General features: G+C 44.4%; 1 protein-coding gene across 2 annotated transcripts in view; it reads right to left on the bottom strand.

Moving 5' to 3' along the window:
* rasgrp3 (RAS guanyl releasing protein 3 (calcium and DAG-regulated)) overlaps positions 1 to 18,729 on the bottom strand; it is a 31,025-nt gene that overhangs the window by 9,263 nt on the left and 3,033 nt on the right. The window contains exons 1-8 of one of the 2 annotated variants that reach the window (XM_060073470.1): positions 15,566 to 16,585; positions 7,039 to 7,272; positions 6,572 to 6,684; positions 4,970 to 5,022; positions 3,937 to 4,068; positions 3,293 to 3,440; positions 1,930 to 2,103; positions 547 to 663 (exon numbers count right to left, since the gene is read on the bottom strand). In XM_060073470.1, coding sequence (XP_059929453.1) covers positions 547 to 663; positions 1,930 to 2,103; positions 3,293 to 3,440; positions 3,937 to 4,068; positions 4,970 to 5,022; positions 6,572 to 6,684; positions 7,039 to 7,108 — 807 coding nt within the window. In that variant the 5' untranslated portion in view covers positions 7,109 to 7,272; positions 15,566 to 16,585. Of the gene's footprint in view, positions 1 to 546; positions 664 to 1,929; positions 2,104 to 3,292; positions 3,441 to 3,936; positions 4,069 to 4,969; positions 5,023 to 6,571; positions 6,685 to 7,038; positions 7,273 to 15,565; positions 16,586 to 18,729 lie in introns of those variants that run through there. The other variant, XM_060073469.1, reaches the window with a different exon arrangement.

Here is an 18,729-nt window from a genome sequence, read left to right as displayed (position 1 = left end):
CATCATAGACTAACATCCACCCAGCGATCAATACGACCATGCTATCTCAATCTCCATCATTGATCTTGACTAAAGCTATATAAGTTAATGACAGGATGGAGGCAGCCCTACTGGATCTCTTAGGTGCTCTCAAACTATCCTGTCAGTCTCATGTTCCCTCAGTGGGTCAAGCGTTTCAATGTTGATCTTATTGGAGTTATCAGAGGCATGTTGTGCATGATGTCCGAAATTGACTTGGAGCTCTTTGGTTATCATAAACCTTTTTAAAGTCTCCCTAGAATCTGGTCCCGACTTGGTCAGGACGCTTTTGTCTAAAGTTGTACAGTGGTTCCAGATGCATGTTCTTAAGGAGCAGGTAGAGATTAAATATCTAGTTTAAGGATGCCCACAGATTAGGCTACATCAGGGAATCAAACCCAGAAACCAATCAGTTGAGAGTCAAACTCCTGCATTAACCCCTCTCCATGCTAAAATCGAAAATGTCTCTCAAGCAACTGCTGTTTCTAATGAGTTCAGATCATTCAGAGGTCTGAAGGAAAGGGTCACCTTGGTGACCTCAGGGGCCAGGTGGGAGTGCGTCTCCTTCAGCCTGGATATGGAGCTGTGGCTGAGGCCTCCCACCAGCGCCATCAGGGTGTTGAAGTTCTGCAGCTGGAGTAGTCTCTGTAGGATAGAGATAATAAACCAAATCAACAAGACTCGTAATTGGTATGCAACAAGTTTTTAATAATAACAAAAATAAGCCTCATCAACTTAGGTCCAGATGTACTTTACTGTAAGCAGGAAGAAAATGCTCTTAACCTTTGACCCTGTCCTTCATCTCCTTACTCTCTGCTAACATCTCCTCAACAGTGCTTTCAGATGAGACAGTTCCATATTTGCTAGGAGACTGCAGTAGCTACGAAGCATATTTGGAGACAGTAGCTAGGAGACACCTAAGATTGGCATCTATATTTTGTGTCATTAGTCCTGGGAGGTCAGATCAGAGTCGTATGAGATACAGTCTTAAAGGGAAACTCCACCCATTTCCATTAAGCTTTGCTTCGTTAGAAACCCACTCATATTTTTGAATGGTCGTGCATCATTCCCTTATTTTCTGGAGAGACTGGAGAGATCCGTATCGATCTCCAACACTTCCTGTTTAAGATGACGCAATATGACGATTTTTGCGTATAAGTAAATAGGAAGTGTAAGAGGGGAGGATTCTCGTAAGACTACAAGCACTAGTCTCACCCCCCTATAGGGGGTGGTACCCACTGACGCTACAGACCTATTAGAGCAGTGCCAGTGGGTGGGACTTCACCAGCAGAAACTAACATCTACAGCGTCTAAAGCTAAACCAACAGAGGCTGTTGATAAAACTGAAGTACAATGGCGGAAGGTACTGGATCTGACATAGAAGATGGGGATTTTGAAGATCTGATGCTCGGATCAGATGTTCGTGGCTACCTCTATGAGCCGCAATATAGCGACAAGCAGCTTAAGCTGATAGAGGAACATGAGGCAGCTGCGGCTGCTACAGCCGATAGGCGAAGATCTAGATCAGCGGGAGTGGCCAGCGAAGCTGTGCATCGTGGTGCATAGTGGGAGTTGTTGTCTTCAATCCACAAGTGCCAAAAAGTCACTTTCTGCCTTTTCTCGGTCAAGACGGCACCAAATTAGAATTTTATTTTAATATTCGACTACATATAGGACCCAATTTCAATACATATTCATGCCTCCACCGGTGAAATGCTCCTTTAAGGAGCTTGGGGTTTCAGCTCTACCATAACTGTAGATATTTGTATTAAACTATTCTTGGTTGGTGAAGGACAAAGAACTAACGCCTTAGAACTTTAAAAACCTTTCAAACTACACTAAACCTTTGAAAGTGCCAAAATCAAGCCACGTTCGTCCTCCTGTCCTTCCCGACGCACCAGTGGTTCCTACCTGAGCTACGTTGATGTACTTGGTGATGACCTCAGCACGGTGCTGTGGTGTTAGCTTACTAAGCACCATGAGCTGCACCCACTGGGAGACACCGTTGAACAGGGCGATGGAGCGTTCCAGGGTGGGGTTGTCCCTCAGGCACCCATGGGTGACGTAGCTCTGGTAGTCTGTGAACTAGAAGACCCACAACAACCATGACAACCTTAACTTAAATGTCAGCGCTAAAGATAATCTATTTGCATTATTGTTATCGTTATTATTGTTCTGTTCTCCTGCTATAAAGGATGTCCCCTATAGGATAAATAAAGAACATCTTATACTATCAGACTGACCTTAAAGCATTTTAAGCGCGTGTGTGTGCGTGTGTGTGTGTGTGTGTGTGTGTGTGTGTGTGTGTGTGTGTGTGTGTGTGTGTGTGTGTGTGTGTGTGTGTGTGTGTGTGTGTGTGTGTGTGTGTGTGTGTGTGTGTGTGTGTGTGTGTGTGTGTGCATGTCTGAGTGTTTGTGTGTCCCAACCAATTAACATACCCTTAATGTTCTCCTGACCTAGCTTCCTGTGCCAGCAAATGTGTGCGTCCTTGAGACAAGACCAACAGGAAATGTGGAAGAGGAAGTTGCCCATCAATAAAAATAAATAAAACACAGTCCAGTAGACACCGAAGCTGAATCCCAACAATGGAACAACAAGTAATGCTCCTGTTTACATTCTCGAAACTAATCTCATCAACCGCCAGTTGCTAAACGTCATTAGAGTATCAATGGTTTGGTTTTACTGATTCTTTGGCAAGGTAATACAAATTGAAGGATGGATTTACTGGCTGTATCAGTGTGTTTCCCTACCTGTGGGTTTTAATTTAAAGGTTTAAAGGTCTCTTAAAGGTTTTGTATATACGAACACACACTGCAAAATACCTCTATGGGTTGGTTGGGTTAAAACGATGTGCGTGTTTGTGTCAGTGTGAGTGTGAGTGTGAATGTGAATGTGAGTGTAAGTGTGTGTGTGTGTGTGTGTGTGTGTGTGTGTGTGTGTGTGTGTGTGTGTGTGTGTGTGTGTGTGTGTGTGTGTGTGTGTGTGTGTGTGTGTGTGTGTGTGTGTGTCTGTGGAAGCTTCTCACATCTACAAGACATGTGAGAAGTCAATATCCAAATCAAAGTCCGTGATTGGTCAACGTTGATACCATTGCTTTGTATAGGATTTATGTGGGGTGTGGCAGCGCGGATGGAGATGTAAAGACATGTGAATAGACGTGTATTAAAATCTTCTTATATATTTCTGTAGAAATCAACAGTAAGAAGTTGGAATCCCAAACATTTCCAGACCCAAACAAGCTGGGTAACCACTGGTGTACGTGTTCTATACTCACAGATATCCTCCTGATAGACTTGAACTCGAGGAAGGTGAGGTGTTCGGCCAGCTCCATTGGCTCCAGGTGGTCGAACAGCAGAGACGCCTTGCCCTTCTTCACCTGCTTCTTCCTCTGGGTCAGCTTACGCATCCAGTCATACGACGGACTGGAGGTATGACAACCCCAGCAAGTCAACCAACACGGTTCCCAAGTGCCGATCAAGTGTTTAAGACCATCATTATTTTAATGGGTGCGTTTGAGCTGGCAGGTGTATGCATACGTGTTGGCATGTTAGATCTCTTGGAATGCTACTGTAGTTAAGCATGTATGTAGGATAATTTAGCGGGGAGGATGATTAGCACATTAGGGTACTGAGGATGCTAGAGTACTTTGCATATTCTGGTATGTAGGTAAACAAATATGCTGAGCATCCTAAAGTGCTAGGGACTACGTGGCATGCTAGGGAACTCAGCATGTTGGGGTACCGAGGATCTTGGGGTACCTAGCATGTTAGGGTCCCTACTAGGGGGCAAGTGTCCTTGGCATGTTAACGTGGTTAGCATTAAGTTAACTTGGCCTATTTACCATTAAAAAGGGTGAGGTCTGATTGAAGCTGGTGAGAGTGTTAACATGGTGGAGTACTTATACCGTGTTGGACTTACATGGTGGAGATGTCGATGAGTTTGTAGTGCTCCTTAAAGCCCAGCTCAGCTGCTAGGTCTCTGAGCTCCTCGGTCATCCGTATCAGACCCAGGTCCAGATTGAACTCTGCCGGAAACGTCACAATCCAGTATCTACACACATGCAAAAAGTATGTTGGATTTCAGGACATTTGATTGATCAAGAAGTCCAGGCGTGGCCACAGAATTTTGGATGAGTATGTTAATAAAGAAGCAGAAGTGTTTGCATTGCCTTAATAGACCGGGTAGTAGGGCTAAACACAAAAACAGATTATTCCGCAGTGCAATGAAACAATCCCATTCTTCATGGAAGACATGCTCTCAACTGTACAGCAGCACGGCCTCCAGGTGCAGAGAAATGGAAATAGTTCATGTAGGAGTGACAAAGCTCAGAGAGGTCATTCAGGAGCAGAGCCTCGAGCCCACCTCGGGCAGACCTCAGAATAATGCATCACAAATCTCAGAGATACAGCCAACCACCGCAGGTCCACACTGTGAAGCTCCGTCCCCAGTGGGCCCGGCCGCCCCAGAGCAGACACCCTCATAGAGCTAGGGGGATGTCGTGACTCATTGTCGTCCACGCTGTTATGTAAGTGAGCAGTATCTGTTTTTTTTGCATTGTAAATACGGAAGATATTCATGTATGTGTAACAGATATTACAGTTAGAATGAGTTAGTTCGACGGATTAAGGATTTGTTTAACTGACTTAGAATCACTAGTTGAATGTATTATTATTTTTTTAAGTATTTATTTTGTTTAACATGTGTCTGTTGTTTCAGAAATTGGAAGATGAATAAAGAAAAATATAATTGTAACATTTTAAGAAAACCAGTGTTGATCGTTTCATATTACCCGATGTACAAAAGGTTCCCAACAGACATCTGTATTTAATCTGTATCACCTGAAGAACCAATATCATCTCTCGATTGCCTTCTCTATGTTATGGACTGTTGGCGACAGGGTTATTTAAACAGGGAAACACTGACGTGAACAAACAAGAACCCAGTCTCTTACCTCATGAAATAGCAGACCTTGAGTCTGGTGTGCCCACAGCCTTCTCCATGGCAGTCGCGGTACGTAAAGCTCAGTTAAAGACCTTGACGTCTCTTCCAAAGACATGGGACATGCACATCATCGTGTATACATTTATATTGTATTCATATTTAAATGTAAAGTGTGTACTTAAAACAGGGTACTAGTCGTGGAACTTTAGACCCATGTTTGACTTGGAAAACTGTATATTCCTGTAGTGCCAGGAATATGCCAAATCCAAAAGTCATACGCATTGCTATTTGCACTTATCAGTCTATCATAAACAAACATTCACAAACATGCAATGTCAAAGGAATTCAACATTTTCAAAGCCACCCTAGACAAGACGGACATGTAACTTGAACACGTACACACATACTTTGTGTTCTCAACCCATCAAGACAGCGTTTAGCTCGTCGAGAGCCTGACGCAGGTTAACCGGAGTAAAACTACAAACCCTGTCACTGACAGGTTTGTCAGTTACTGCACTGTTATCACTCTACCCCGAGCTAGCTAATGCTATCACTAAAGGCGACGCTATAGAAAAATAATAACTTATTCTGGCATCATCCTATTGAATGTTGGTAGCCTTGAAAAAAAATTCAAGTGCCTTTGTCGAGGGAACTTTGCTTTGAGAAACGGTGCACATGGGTTTCATCACACAGCCTCTGGTACAACAGATTTAGGCAGAGCAGGAACAAGCATTATCTCTCCGTTATGACTGATGAGAGCTTTCGGAGGCAAAATCGATCCATCAGGGGCCTGCTGACTAGATAGCACTCGGCACAACGCAACACATAACAATTAATGTTCTTTCCACAGAAATCAATCATTGCCTTTCTGGATCTCCACTGGACCGATTAACATGCTACCTCAATGACAGGAGATGTTTTAGATAGATGATCCAATGAAAGAATACCCAACAGACATTACAACCACGTCACATAAACAGGGTCTCCTCCGGAAGATGCATTGAATACACTGCAATGATTGTGTGTTAATGGTTGTAATTAGTTCAAGCAGTTAAGGCCAAGTCCCCAATATTCCTGGAACGATCCTGCCTCAACCGCACTGACTCCCTGTTTTAACACACAACCTGTGTTAATAAGCCACTATTCTCACCAGTTAAGCTTCTGTTGCCGCCTGAGTCAGATACCTGCCTTTGGGTTCACCTACCTGCGCAAGCCTTGACAGAAGGAACCAACCAACCAAATGAATCCAGCAGAGATTATCTATGTTCCTGGCAGAGACCTTAAGGCGCCAGGACCGCCTCATAGGCTGTATCCTGGAGAGGATTGCCGCACTCGCTTCCCAGCTACGCAGCCTAGCTCCCCAGCCGTCTAACTCTGTCCCGAACCTGACAAGTCCTGTTCTTGTCCTGCTTAGCCCTGCACCATAGTTTGTTGTCCAGTTTGTCGGTTCCTTATTGGTGTCTGCCTGGTTTCACAAAGTAAAGCTTCCTTTTTCACCTACCTACCTACCTACCTAGTCTGATTTCTGCATTTCGGTTCAACTTCCTGCGCTAGCCGTGACAATTCCAGTCTTTGAAACAGGGCTGGCGGTCTGGTTCCGGAAGGTTTTCAGGAAAGGATATATCATGATCAGTTTGCCTGCCAGCTCGGTGGAGGTGAGGTACCAGCGGTGCATCAGCAGCAGAGTCCGGGGGAGGTGGCTGCTCTTCAGCTCCCCGTTTTCATCTGGTCAGAGAGAGACACAATAATAAGTAAGTAAAGGGGATGGTTAGACTGTGGGCCTTTGAGTCCAGCTGTCCAACAAACTGTCAAACTGTCCCAGCTGCCCGGGCGATTAGTCAAACATTGTGTCAAATTTCTGAAAGTTTGACAAAAGTCTGCCTAACTGTCCATCAGCCAGTCAAACAGCCAGTCCAGCAGTTTGTCAAAAAGTCTGACAAATAGTCAGACAAACAGGCAATGCAGCCTCAGCACTCGCAATCATTGCAATCGTAATGGCAAAGGTTATTGTAACAGTGCAGATGAATCCCCTCTATTGATTCAGAGTGCTCGGAAACCACATTGGGACTGGTGACCTACCGAAGGCCTGAATGCATTCCTCCAGGAGGAGGTTAAACGGGGCAGCTTTCCCCAGTGTGGTGGAGCCCATGATGGGGGTCTGAGGCCGGGCAGGATGGTGGGGCGGTGGGTGGTGATGGTGGGGGGTGTGGGTGGTGATGTCAGGCAGCCCCGGGGGCAAGGAGATACATGGCACACCTCCACAGCTGGAGGTCAGAGGTGGACTGCTATGGATCCAAACGTTTAGGATGCACCCTGTGAGTGGAGGAGAAAGAGCAGTCAGTAATCAGAATAAAATTCCCACTTGTAATCCATGTCGGCAATGTGCCATGTCACGATCACAGGTTTGATTCCCAGCTGTGGTCAAATGCTCCATGACTTTCCCTCTCTTCTTCAACCCACTTTCCTGTCTCTCTTCATTGTCCCATCCATAAAGATTCATGATAGCCTATGAAAATATACAGTATATATATGATATTCAACATTTGACTATATTATAAGTTAATTTAAACTATGTTGCTCAATGTGATGCTATAACAAGGTATATGTTTGAGGAGTGGAATAACGCCATATTCATTACTTGCAATCTTTGTTCTTTGAAAGTAATAATTCACTAACTATACACATCTACTCTCTCTACCTCTCTCTGCTAACATAACAATATTGTAAGAGTTGGCAACAGGAGCAAAAGATTAATCAATTGAAATGGCATTTCTTAATTTTCCATCCATGTTTTTTTCATCGCTGTGGGTTACAACAAGAGGGCACAATAATAGGCACATTTGAAAGAGAAATCCTTTTATACTGGAGACCCAGATAGATCAAAAGAACAAAATGAACCCTCTGAACAGGAAGTAGAGCACGAGGTGATTTAATTACGAGCCAGCCGGCTCTCTCTCTCTTGACGTAGGACCAGCATTCATAATGTCCCTCAAGGTTTCTGAAAAGGGGGGCTGTCGTTGATTCGAACAGACAATTAGTGGAACTAAGACCACAAAAAAAAACCTGACATCAGAATGTCTCTAGGGCACAATCTCAATCCTCCATCCGAGACGAGACTGACCGCTAAGAGGACTACTGCATTAGCGATGATGTTGTTGTCGTTGTCACGGTAGGGCGCTCTGGTTCCTGTTGATTGGCCTGTGGATTGGCTAATCTATCCCACAGTGATTGAATGAGGATTAGCAATGCATCGTGGGGGCTGAGGATCTGGGGCCCCTTGGGGGGGGGGGGGGGACGACGACGACGACACAGAAGTGTCTAATGTCTTTTCGTAATCAGCCGATGACGCCTCAGGGACACGCCTTTTCATTTGCCTCCTGACACTTGAGTCAATATCAGGATTGACTATGTGTTTTTGTGTGAGTGTGTCCTTATTCAACCCTCGCGGGCCCCCATTTATCACCCGGTCTGGTACGTCGAGAGGCTGAAACTACTCAAATAAATATATCTTTGTATCTGAATATGAAAATATATCTAAATGTTGCTTGACATAGGTTTGCTCAGGGTAAATAAAAGGCCAGATACACAGTGTCTAGCAACCCACATGTAACAGGAGGACGTGGTGTTGAGTGTGTGTGCTTCCCATCGACACCCTGCATTGGTTGAGTTGTGGAAGGTTCCTCAACTCATCCATGAACATGAGCCAAGAGGTCCTGCGACCACCCTGGATCCCAGGAGCCAAACGTGGCGGCAGAACCTCTTCACAACAAAACACCCTGTGTACTATAACATGTTCTATAACACCTGAACAGACCGAAAGAACCATACAACCAAGGCCTTTGCTGACTTAACGAAACACAGTTGAGTAATCGTCGAGAAACACAACAAATCTAGAACAGCAGACTCTCTGTGAGAACTGATTTCAGGGTTAACAGAAGCGAACAACGTTCACAAGCTGGGTTAATAGAAGTGCTCAATATTCACAGGCTGGTTGGCTTTGACTGGATTTGACACCTGTTTTCACTAAATGATAGTGATATGTTAGTAACACATTCTCTTTGGATACATATCTTTAAAGAAAGCTTGAAAAAGATCTGTTGAAATTCAGCAGCACCATGAACAAATTACGTTTAAATCCAATCTCTGTTTTAGCAACGCTTGTCAACAAACAAACAAAGTACAACTTATGCAGCAGCCCGATTCAAGTTCAAACCAACACCAAAAACAAGGAGGATATTCTTCAAAAGAACGACAAACAAGTATTGTGTGTTCTGGAGTTCTATCGCCTCCATGTTTCAGACATCAACCACAGTATTATCTGTGGGACAGAGGAAACATCAGCATACCCGAACAGAAAGAGCTTGAGCATTTCTTCAAGTACGTCATCAGATATATACGCACACCAAAACATAACTTATTTTGGACAGGCCCTGCTGTTTACACATTAAGGCTTATAACGCTGCCATATGGCCACATTCAATTAACCTGATTGGCTGAGAAGTCTGAAGGTTGTGATTGGCCCAGTTCATCAACAGCTGACGTCACCTATCTAGGAAGCTAAAACAGCTCAGCTCAGGCTCAGCTTTACAGATTCTCCATCGCTCCTTTCCTTTTGATGACTCGTCGACTACGACTCGTGCTCGAGTTTGATCAAATTCTGGAACGCAGCCCCTGTGATGTTGTGCTGTGGTGTGTGTGTGTGTGTGTGTGTGTGTGTGTGTGTGTGTGTGTGTGTGTGTGTGTGTGTGTGTGTGTGTGTGTGTGTGTGTGTGTGTGTGTGTGTGTGTGTGTGTGTGTGTGTGTGTGTGTGGCTGGGTGGGTGGGTGTGTGTGTGTGTGTGTGTGTGAGCCCTGCACGCTTAGGTCAGCTGGGCCCTACAGCAGCACTTGTGCTTTCGGCTCCCACAATGGCTCACTGTGTCTCCGCCATGGGTGTGTATGTGCAGGCACGCACAACAAAAAGACTCAAGTGACACCAGCAGGCGGTGAGTGTTAGGTCACACTTGAAGCACCCGTACACACACACACACACACACACACACACACACACACACACACACACACACACACACACACACACACACACACACACACACACACACACACACACAGAGACACACAAACACACACACACACACACACACACACACACACACACAAACACAGACATAAACACACAGGCACACTTAGATACAGATAGACGTACACATACATATATATAAAGACAGACATAAACATAGACCTTTTACAAAGAACCATATGAAGAACACACCCACACAGACACGCATAGATACTAACAAACACACACACACACACACACACGCACACACACAGAAATAAACTAATATAAACACACACACATGCACACGCACACACACACACACACATGCACACACACACACACACACACACACACACACACACACACACACACACACACACACACACACACACACACACATATACAGGCAGACAACCAAGATTTCTCAGGGAAACAATCAGATATACACACAGACAGCGATTTACGCAAAACAAAAATAGACAAACATGTGTCAACAATACACAACACTACATACCTCACACACGTGTTGAGAGCCAAGCTACCTACCTGCGCCGACGCACGCACGCTGACGACAGCAAGGGTCGGGAACACAGACAGATAGAGAAGGAGATGGATAACCACAAGCTGCAGACAACACCAGTATTGAAAACCGAAAGCCGTTAACACCCTGACCACTTCAAGCACGAGGAAGCCACAGGCCCCGTCCTCACACACTCATACACTCACACTCTTCACCAGCGCAGCTCTGGACCAAACATCCAACAGAAACGTTTGATGACGACATGAACTCCACAAAAGTCAATGGCTCAACCCACAAAAAAATGTGGACAAATAATTGTGCTACATGGCTCTCTCTGTCTCAGTCTCTCAGTCTCAGTCTCCCCCATTCTCTCTCTCACTCTCTTTATCTCTATCTCCCTCTACAACCCTGTCTGCTACACCGCCCAGTCCACAAAATTGAAAACATCAACTCATGGAGTCACTGCCCCTACCCAGGCGGTGCTGGACCTCCAGGCCGGAGGATCCATGACCCCTGCGCTCCAGACAGATGCTGGGAGTATCCCAGATGTTTCCCCTCCTACACGCGACATCATGCTACCGTGTGAGAGAGTCCTGGAGCACAGATTACCATATGGACCCTCCCTCCCTCCCTCTCCCTCTATTCCTCTACCTTTCTCTCTCACTCTCTTGACAATAAACACAGCACTGATTCTGACATGTGACCTCGTGTTCTGAAATCAAAAGATACCAAACACACACTGACAAACACATAGACAATTCCACCCAACCCCCCCCCCCACCCCCACAAACACACAAACATAGACTATGAATGGAGTGTGACATCCAGTCTCTAATGCAGAGACAGAGAAAGAGAGGGAGAGAGAGAGAGAGAGAGAGAGAGAGAGAGAGAGAGAGAGAGAGAGAGAGAGAGAGAGAGATGCTCTTTACACATAAACAGATGTTGAATAGACCCAGGGCACACAGGCTTGGACATAGCAGATGGCTGTGTGTGTGTGTGTGTGTGTGTGTGTGTGTGTGTGTGTGTGTGTGTGTGTGTGTGTGTGTGTGTGTGTGTGTGTGTGTGTGTGTGTGTGTGTGTGTGTGTGTGTGTGTGTGTGTGTGTGTGTGTGTGTGTGTGCGTGCGTGCGTGCGTGCGTGCGTGCGTGCGTGCGTGCGTGCGTGCGTGCGTGCGTGCGTGCGTGCGTGCACGTGTGTGTCTTATTATGCAGACACACAACACATTGACCAAAACAGACAGACAGACCCCCCCCCCCCCCCCAGTGTGTTGGGTAACAGTCAATGCGTGTAACAGTGTCATCTGTTGGATATTGTATATTAGTTTGGACCCAAGAGCTCAGCTGTATGTGTCAGGGGAGAAGGCTGGGAGACTGACAGCTCCAACAGCTTACACACCGCTGGGAGGTCAGTAGCAAGTCTCCCACAGCTGAAATGAACTTCCAATAGGCCACCTACTGGCCATATTTGTTCTAAACATCATGCAAAAGACTTGCTTAAGATAAACAGGCATTTGATCCCTGGTCCATACCCTCAGAAACATTAATCAATACACCAAATAAATTGCCATTTCACACACAAACACACACACACACACACACACACACACACACACACACACACACACACACACACACACACACACACACACACACACACACACACACACACACACACAGGAAAACACATGCACACACAAAAACACATACACACACACACACACACATACACACACAAGCTGGGACGCACACATATACACACACACACACACACACACACACACACACACACACACACACACACACACACACACACACACACACACACACACACAGTGAGTGGAAATGATCAGTGATCAGACCAAGAAAAGTTATTGTATGTGAGAGTACTTGAGATGTGCCCAGTTTGGCAGTTCTGTCAAGTGTTCTTTGTTTTGGATGCTTCATCCTGGAACAACTGAGTCAACAGTGAACACACCTTGTACCCCACGTCTCTCTGTTTCCTATGTCAACGCAACCTCTTATACGCAGCTATGTTCTCTCCGTCTTCCAGCACAGGTTTGCTTTGTCATGTTTTTGTCCTGATTCCAGGGTTCTAGTGTGAACATCTGGGCTATGGCGGTATCATTGGGATAGGTGCAGACCACACTGAAACACTGACACACATGCACGCACACACACACAGACACACACACACGCGTATGCACACACATGGATACACTGACGCAATCACAGAAAACACTGGAAAAACATAGACATGACAATGAGAGCATGTTAGGTCATTGTGACAAGGAGGCAACAAATCGATTATATCTAAAATATATGGAGCAGAAAACACACAGGTAGACATGAACTATACTGAGAGACCAGTCGGAATAAGGGAGTTAACACACAACGGTTTGCTGAATTTCCAATCTGGGATCAATCTTAATCTTAATTCAATGTATTATTTTATCATGTTTTCAGATAACATAAAATAAAGAAGTTGTGCGATAAGATAAGAGAAAGAAGTTCAAAGATAAGATAAATAAGTTGTAAGATAAGATAAGAGAAAGATTTTGTAAGATAAGATATGATTAAGAAGTTCTAAGATACAATATGATAAAGAAGTTCTAAGATAAGGCAATAACTTCTTTAGATAAGACAAAGAAGTTCTAAGAAAATAAAAGATAAGATAAGATCATACTTTCAGGTCCCTAGCACTAATTGATCTCCTTTCAACCTAATTCTCCCTTGCTTTATGCTACAATTAAATGTCCAATCCCCATTGGGTGCCTATTGGCCTCCTATGCATCCCGTGAAGGAGGGATACCTCTTCTATGATCCTTTTCAAGGTTTCTTCCCTCTGGCTTTGGGAAGTTTCTCCTTGTCTTTTAGAGGGCTTAGGGTTAGGGGAGGTGTTGTATAATGCAGGTTCTGTGTAACCCTTGAGATTGGAACTGCACTGGGCTATTCAATGGACAAGACTTGTGTGTGTGAGGTAGAGGCTGCTACAGCTTTGTTAACCCCCAACACCTGATACCTTGCTAAACACCAATTACCGACAGCTACGTCAGTTATTGGTGATGTCACCACATGTTGGTTTTTTAAAACGGGAGTCCTGTCTTTGTCTAACGTAGTCCTGCTAGTTTTCACTCTCTGGCCACCATTACACCACAGTGTGTGAATGTGTGTGTGTGTGTGTGTGTGTGTGTGTGTGTGTGTGTGTGAATGTGTGTGTGTGTGTGTGTGTGTGTGTGTGTGTGTGTGTGTGTGTGTGTGTGTGTGTGTGTGTGTGTGTGTGTGTGTGTGTGTGTGTGTGTGTGTGTGTGTGTGTGTGTGTGTGTGCGCGCGTGTGTGCGTGCGTGCGTGCGTGCGTGCGTGCGTGCGTGCGTGCGTGCGTGCGTGCGTGCGTGCGTGCGTGCGTGCGTGCGTGCGTGCGTGCGTGCGTGTATGTGTAGTGTTAATGGTCTTAACCAGACTAAAAAGCTGTCCTTTTATATTTGCACGGGAGTCAGCGCTACTCCCTATCCATCAGCCCTAATAGGATCCATCTGGACACACACACACACACACACACACACACACACACACACACACACACACACACACACACACACACACACACACACACACACACACACACACACACATACTCTCTCTGCTCAGGTTCACCTGCACATCTCTAACACAACTGCTTCTAATGGTTCCTTTTCTGCTGTACTAAAGGTGTGAATATGTGTGTGGTGATAAACAGCTATGTGCCCTGGCCTCAGGGTTATAGTCTAGGAGAATATACTATGCATTTGTATCTCTTCCATAATACACATAACAAAACAGCCATAACCAAGCAGAGCATATTTTGACTCCAATTCACTATAAACAAAATTATTGATCTGATGATGGAGAAAACTAAACTAGTTGTCAGGAGTCTGGATACAAGCTCCTTCCCTACCTCGTCACGTCTGAACATGGCGAACAAGAGAGAGAGTGAGAGAGGGACATCTCCCTGGCCACCATTGGAAACAAACGTACAATAAACTGATTGTTAGATAAAGCTCTTTTCAGGTGCCCCCAAATGTCAATCATGGATATTTTTAAGAATATATCTTAATCAGCGATTTTTTAATGCAATTTTGCAACTGCTTCCTTAAAGCTAGGGGAAGTCGTTTTGGAGAAACCAGCCGTAATAATCTAGATTTTGAAAGACTTTCTCAGAATCCACTCCCCCAAAACACAGAGCTTTAGCAATAGGTCTGCCTAGCCATGTGATACTGGTCGGATTCTGGTCAGGCGCAATGAGTGCATGCGCAGATCGGCACATGTAGGCAGATGGTGCATATTACAGGCCATCATCTACCTCAGATACCATATTCTTTTCTCTTTTATCGGAGCACTTGATATATCATATTTCGACAAATATGACTTAAAATGCTTCTTAAATATATCGCCTGCCCTAGCTTAATATCAGTGTCTACCTGAAGGATCTTCTGTCACAACATTCTCAAAGGTCAGAGGTTGAGGCCTTAAAATACCTAAAACGCTGGCTAAAACGTACAAACTAGTTAAATCTGGGAAAGGTGGAGTCACTAGGGAATAGAAAACACAAAACAGAACAACTATAGCAGGTTTTAAACTATTTTACTGTATGTGGGACTTTAATGACCTACAGTATGTACATTCACTTTTATATTGAAAAGCTATTATTTACTACATATATTACATCTTTTATGGAAAACTCTTACAGCCAGACAGAGTTTGTGAACCGTTTTTCTGATATTTTACTGGTCTAGTGAAGGAAAGGGTGGACTTCTGGACTCCCTGCTCTGCTAAATATAGACGCATATTAAACTAATGAAGACAAACACATGTGGTCCCTACACCGTTTACCAACCTCCATCGTAAACCACACCCGTGGGTGCAAACTCCCCCAACTGACCCCCAATCAAAGAATGCTTAAAAGCCAACACAACATACAATTTCACATACAGACCATAATACCAATATTCAATCCGAACAAACCCCAGCTAAAGAATCACAGCCAGCCTTACCTAAGTCAGGACGATTTGAAGGGCCAGATGTCCCCAGGCCCACATCAACAATGGAGTCCACCTCAGCCTGAGGTCCACCAAGTCCACAGGAAGATCCTCCGCTCTACTTCTTCTTTGTCTTGCCTTTTGTTTTCTAAAAACAGTCCATTTCTAGCTCTGTTGTGGAGTGCGGCTGTTTTTTTCTCTTCTCTTCCTCTGTGCTTTCGTTTCAATTATAAATCTTTTTACCTTTGTCCCCCCAAAAAAATTGGAACCTTGTCTCCTCGGGATTCATAAATAGCGCAAAACTAGAGCTAGAATCTGTTGTGTAGCCGTTAAAACTAGCAGTAGAAGCCAGTGAGTAACGGTTACAACTAGTAGAATCCAGTGTGTAGTTCTTGTTTGTCCCAAAGGCAAAGTAGACTTCCTCCAATTCTTTCCCAACTTAGTTTTCCTGCCAGCGCTCAGGGCTTCCCTGGGCTGGGCTAAATATAGGGACACACTAGGTAGAGTTGAACAGAGACGGACAGGAAATGTGTGACAATACATTTGTTTTTGCTCGGGCCTTGTTTGTTTTTGTGTATCTTCCCTTGTCTCAAACGACAGCAGGAATGAAGCCTTGCGTCATATTGTTGGTTTCGGCGTGGTGGTCTTGTAGTTAGTTGAGTTTAGAGGGGCACCGATGGCACAGTCCTAAGAGAGACGGTGTGGGTCTACACCTTTTATCATGGAAGTATCACTGAAAATATTCAAGCAGAACAGACAAATGTATCTTAGAAGGCTGAACATAATGGCTGAGGCACGTCTTGGGAGGCATGTATCTGACATAGATGCAGTATTTCCTTGTCTCGTCCATAAAGATCTATCTTTACCTATGTATTATAGAAGGAAAGAAAGAAAATGTACTTGTTTTAAAATTGAGCAGGTTTATAATTAAACCTACTCAAGTCGTTCTGTTTTGTGTTCTCTATTCCTAAGTGAACTCTGTTGATACACAACATGTTGATATCTGGGGAAATTCCCCAAAATCTGCAAAATTGAGAATATCAAAGATCAGAATCGAAACCTATCGTTGTTGCTGTGTGCGTGTGCGTGTGTGTGTGTGTGTGTGCTCATATACGTGCACATTCTTTCTTTTGTTCTTTTGTGTGTTTGTGTGTGTGTGTATGTGTGACCCATCCTACATCCAGCTTCAGTGACGTCACACACATTGTTTTGTCTCCTCTAGTTTCTAAAAACAACCTGAACACACACAAATGTGTGTGTGTGTGTGTGTGTGTGTGTGTGTGTGTGTGTGTGTGTGTGTGTGTGTGTGTGTGTGTGTGTGTGTGTGTGTGTGTGTGTGTGTGTGTGTGTGTGTGTGTGTGTGTGTGCTAGAGGAACAGACCCAGCTAATGAACACACACACACAGACACAGACACACACACAAAAACATGTGTAGAAGTATGTTATGATGCTAAAGTCGCCACCGCAGGACTTGATGAGCCGACCAAATTATTCAACATTTGTGACAGTTTCACCTCCTTTTTATAGACTACGGTTTTATGGGCTTGTTGTGACTTTATGGACTGGACCGTTAAGAGAGACAGGACATGCAGAGAGAGACAGGACAGTGAAGAGATCGACAGGATAGTGAATACAGTAACAAGACAGTGAAGAGAGACAGGATAGTGAAGAGAGAGACAGAACAGTGAAGAGAGAACGGACAGTGAAGAGAGACAGGATGGTGAAGAGAGAGACAGAACAGTGAAGAGAGAACGGACAGTGAAGAGAGACAGGATGGTGAAGAGAAAGCCAGGAAAGTGAAGAAAGAGACATTACAGTGAAGAGCGAAAGGATAGGGAAGACACATGACTGTGAAGACAGACAGGAAAGTGAAGATGGAGGATAGTCAAGAGAGACAGGAAGGTCAAGAAAGACCGGACAGTCAAGAGAGACAAGAGAGTGAAGAGAGTCAAAAGAGACAGGACAGTGAAAAGAACGGACAGGGAAGAGAGAAAGAGAGGACAGAAAAGACAGAGAGAGTAGTGGAGAGACACAGGACAGTTAAGAGAGACAGGACAATGAACAGAAAGACAGGACAGTGAAGACAGACAGTACAGTGTATAGGAACAGGACAGTGAGTAGGGAGGAAAGAGTGAGGGAACAACATGGAGCATACACAAAGCATACACTATACAAGGCGGGTTGGTTAGCCCGTGGTTAGCGAACCACCAGGTTGAGCTACCGAGGCACCTTGTATGGGGGAGCTGTGTTAGGGGTGTCCTCACATGGTGTGTGTACCATCGGAACATTGGGAGTCACATGGTAGCGCGATCTCACACATTTCCGCACTCACACGGATGGATACACATTAGCCTGTATCACCGTCTTAGTTTTACAGTGAGGCGCACCGGCAGCAAGATGAAACTTGTTTGGTTTATTTCTAAATGACAACAAATAATTTTATCAATTAAATAATGCAGCGGTAAGATGCAATAGGACATTCTCATTTCAGTATAATAGTCACATGGGCATCAGTATTATGTTATTATTATATTTCAGACCCTGATTCAAGGCAAAAATATTTCAAGGCAGAAATATTTCAACACCATTTCAGATACACGCATACACAAATGCAGGCATGCGCATGCATACGCATGCATACACACACACCCAGCTGAACATCACTCACCACCGCTGTGACAAATATTAAAATTAGGTCATTTAGCAGACGCTTTTATCCAAAGCGACTTACATCGGTTAATACACACATTGACACACTGACGGCAGAGTCAACCATGCAAGGCGACAGCAAGCTCATGGACACATCAACACTCAGCTAGGAGGAGCTGGAGATCGAACTAGCAACCTTTTGGCTTCAAGACAACTGCTCTACCTCCTGAGCTAAGCCTGACTCCTATTTGTGAAACTTTAAGAAATGTTATTCAATAATGACTGATGAATTCTACTTCACATCCTCAAATTCATTTCTTAAAACGCCTACAGGCATGCAATGGAAACCCAATCTTTGAATGTATTGTGAATTTTTAAGAACTTTGATTCATCTGATGATAAAAATGGTGAAAAACAATCAAAGCAAATAACTCTGCCTCAAGTGTCAGAATATAATACAGTTTAACAATAAATACAATCACAGCCAGGGATGATATAGGACAATATTGTATTATGGGCTAGCTAAACG

This window comes from Gadus macrocephalus, chromosome 15, assembly GCF_031168955.1.
Source record: "Gadus macrocephalus chromosome 15, ASM3116895v1".
NCBI lineage: Eukaryota > Metazoa > Chordata > Actinopteri > Gadiformes > Gadidae > Gadus > Gadus macrocephalus.
Note: the sequence above shows the minus strand (reverse complement) of the source record. Positions and strands in the feature narration are given on the sequence as shown.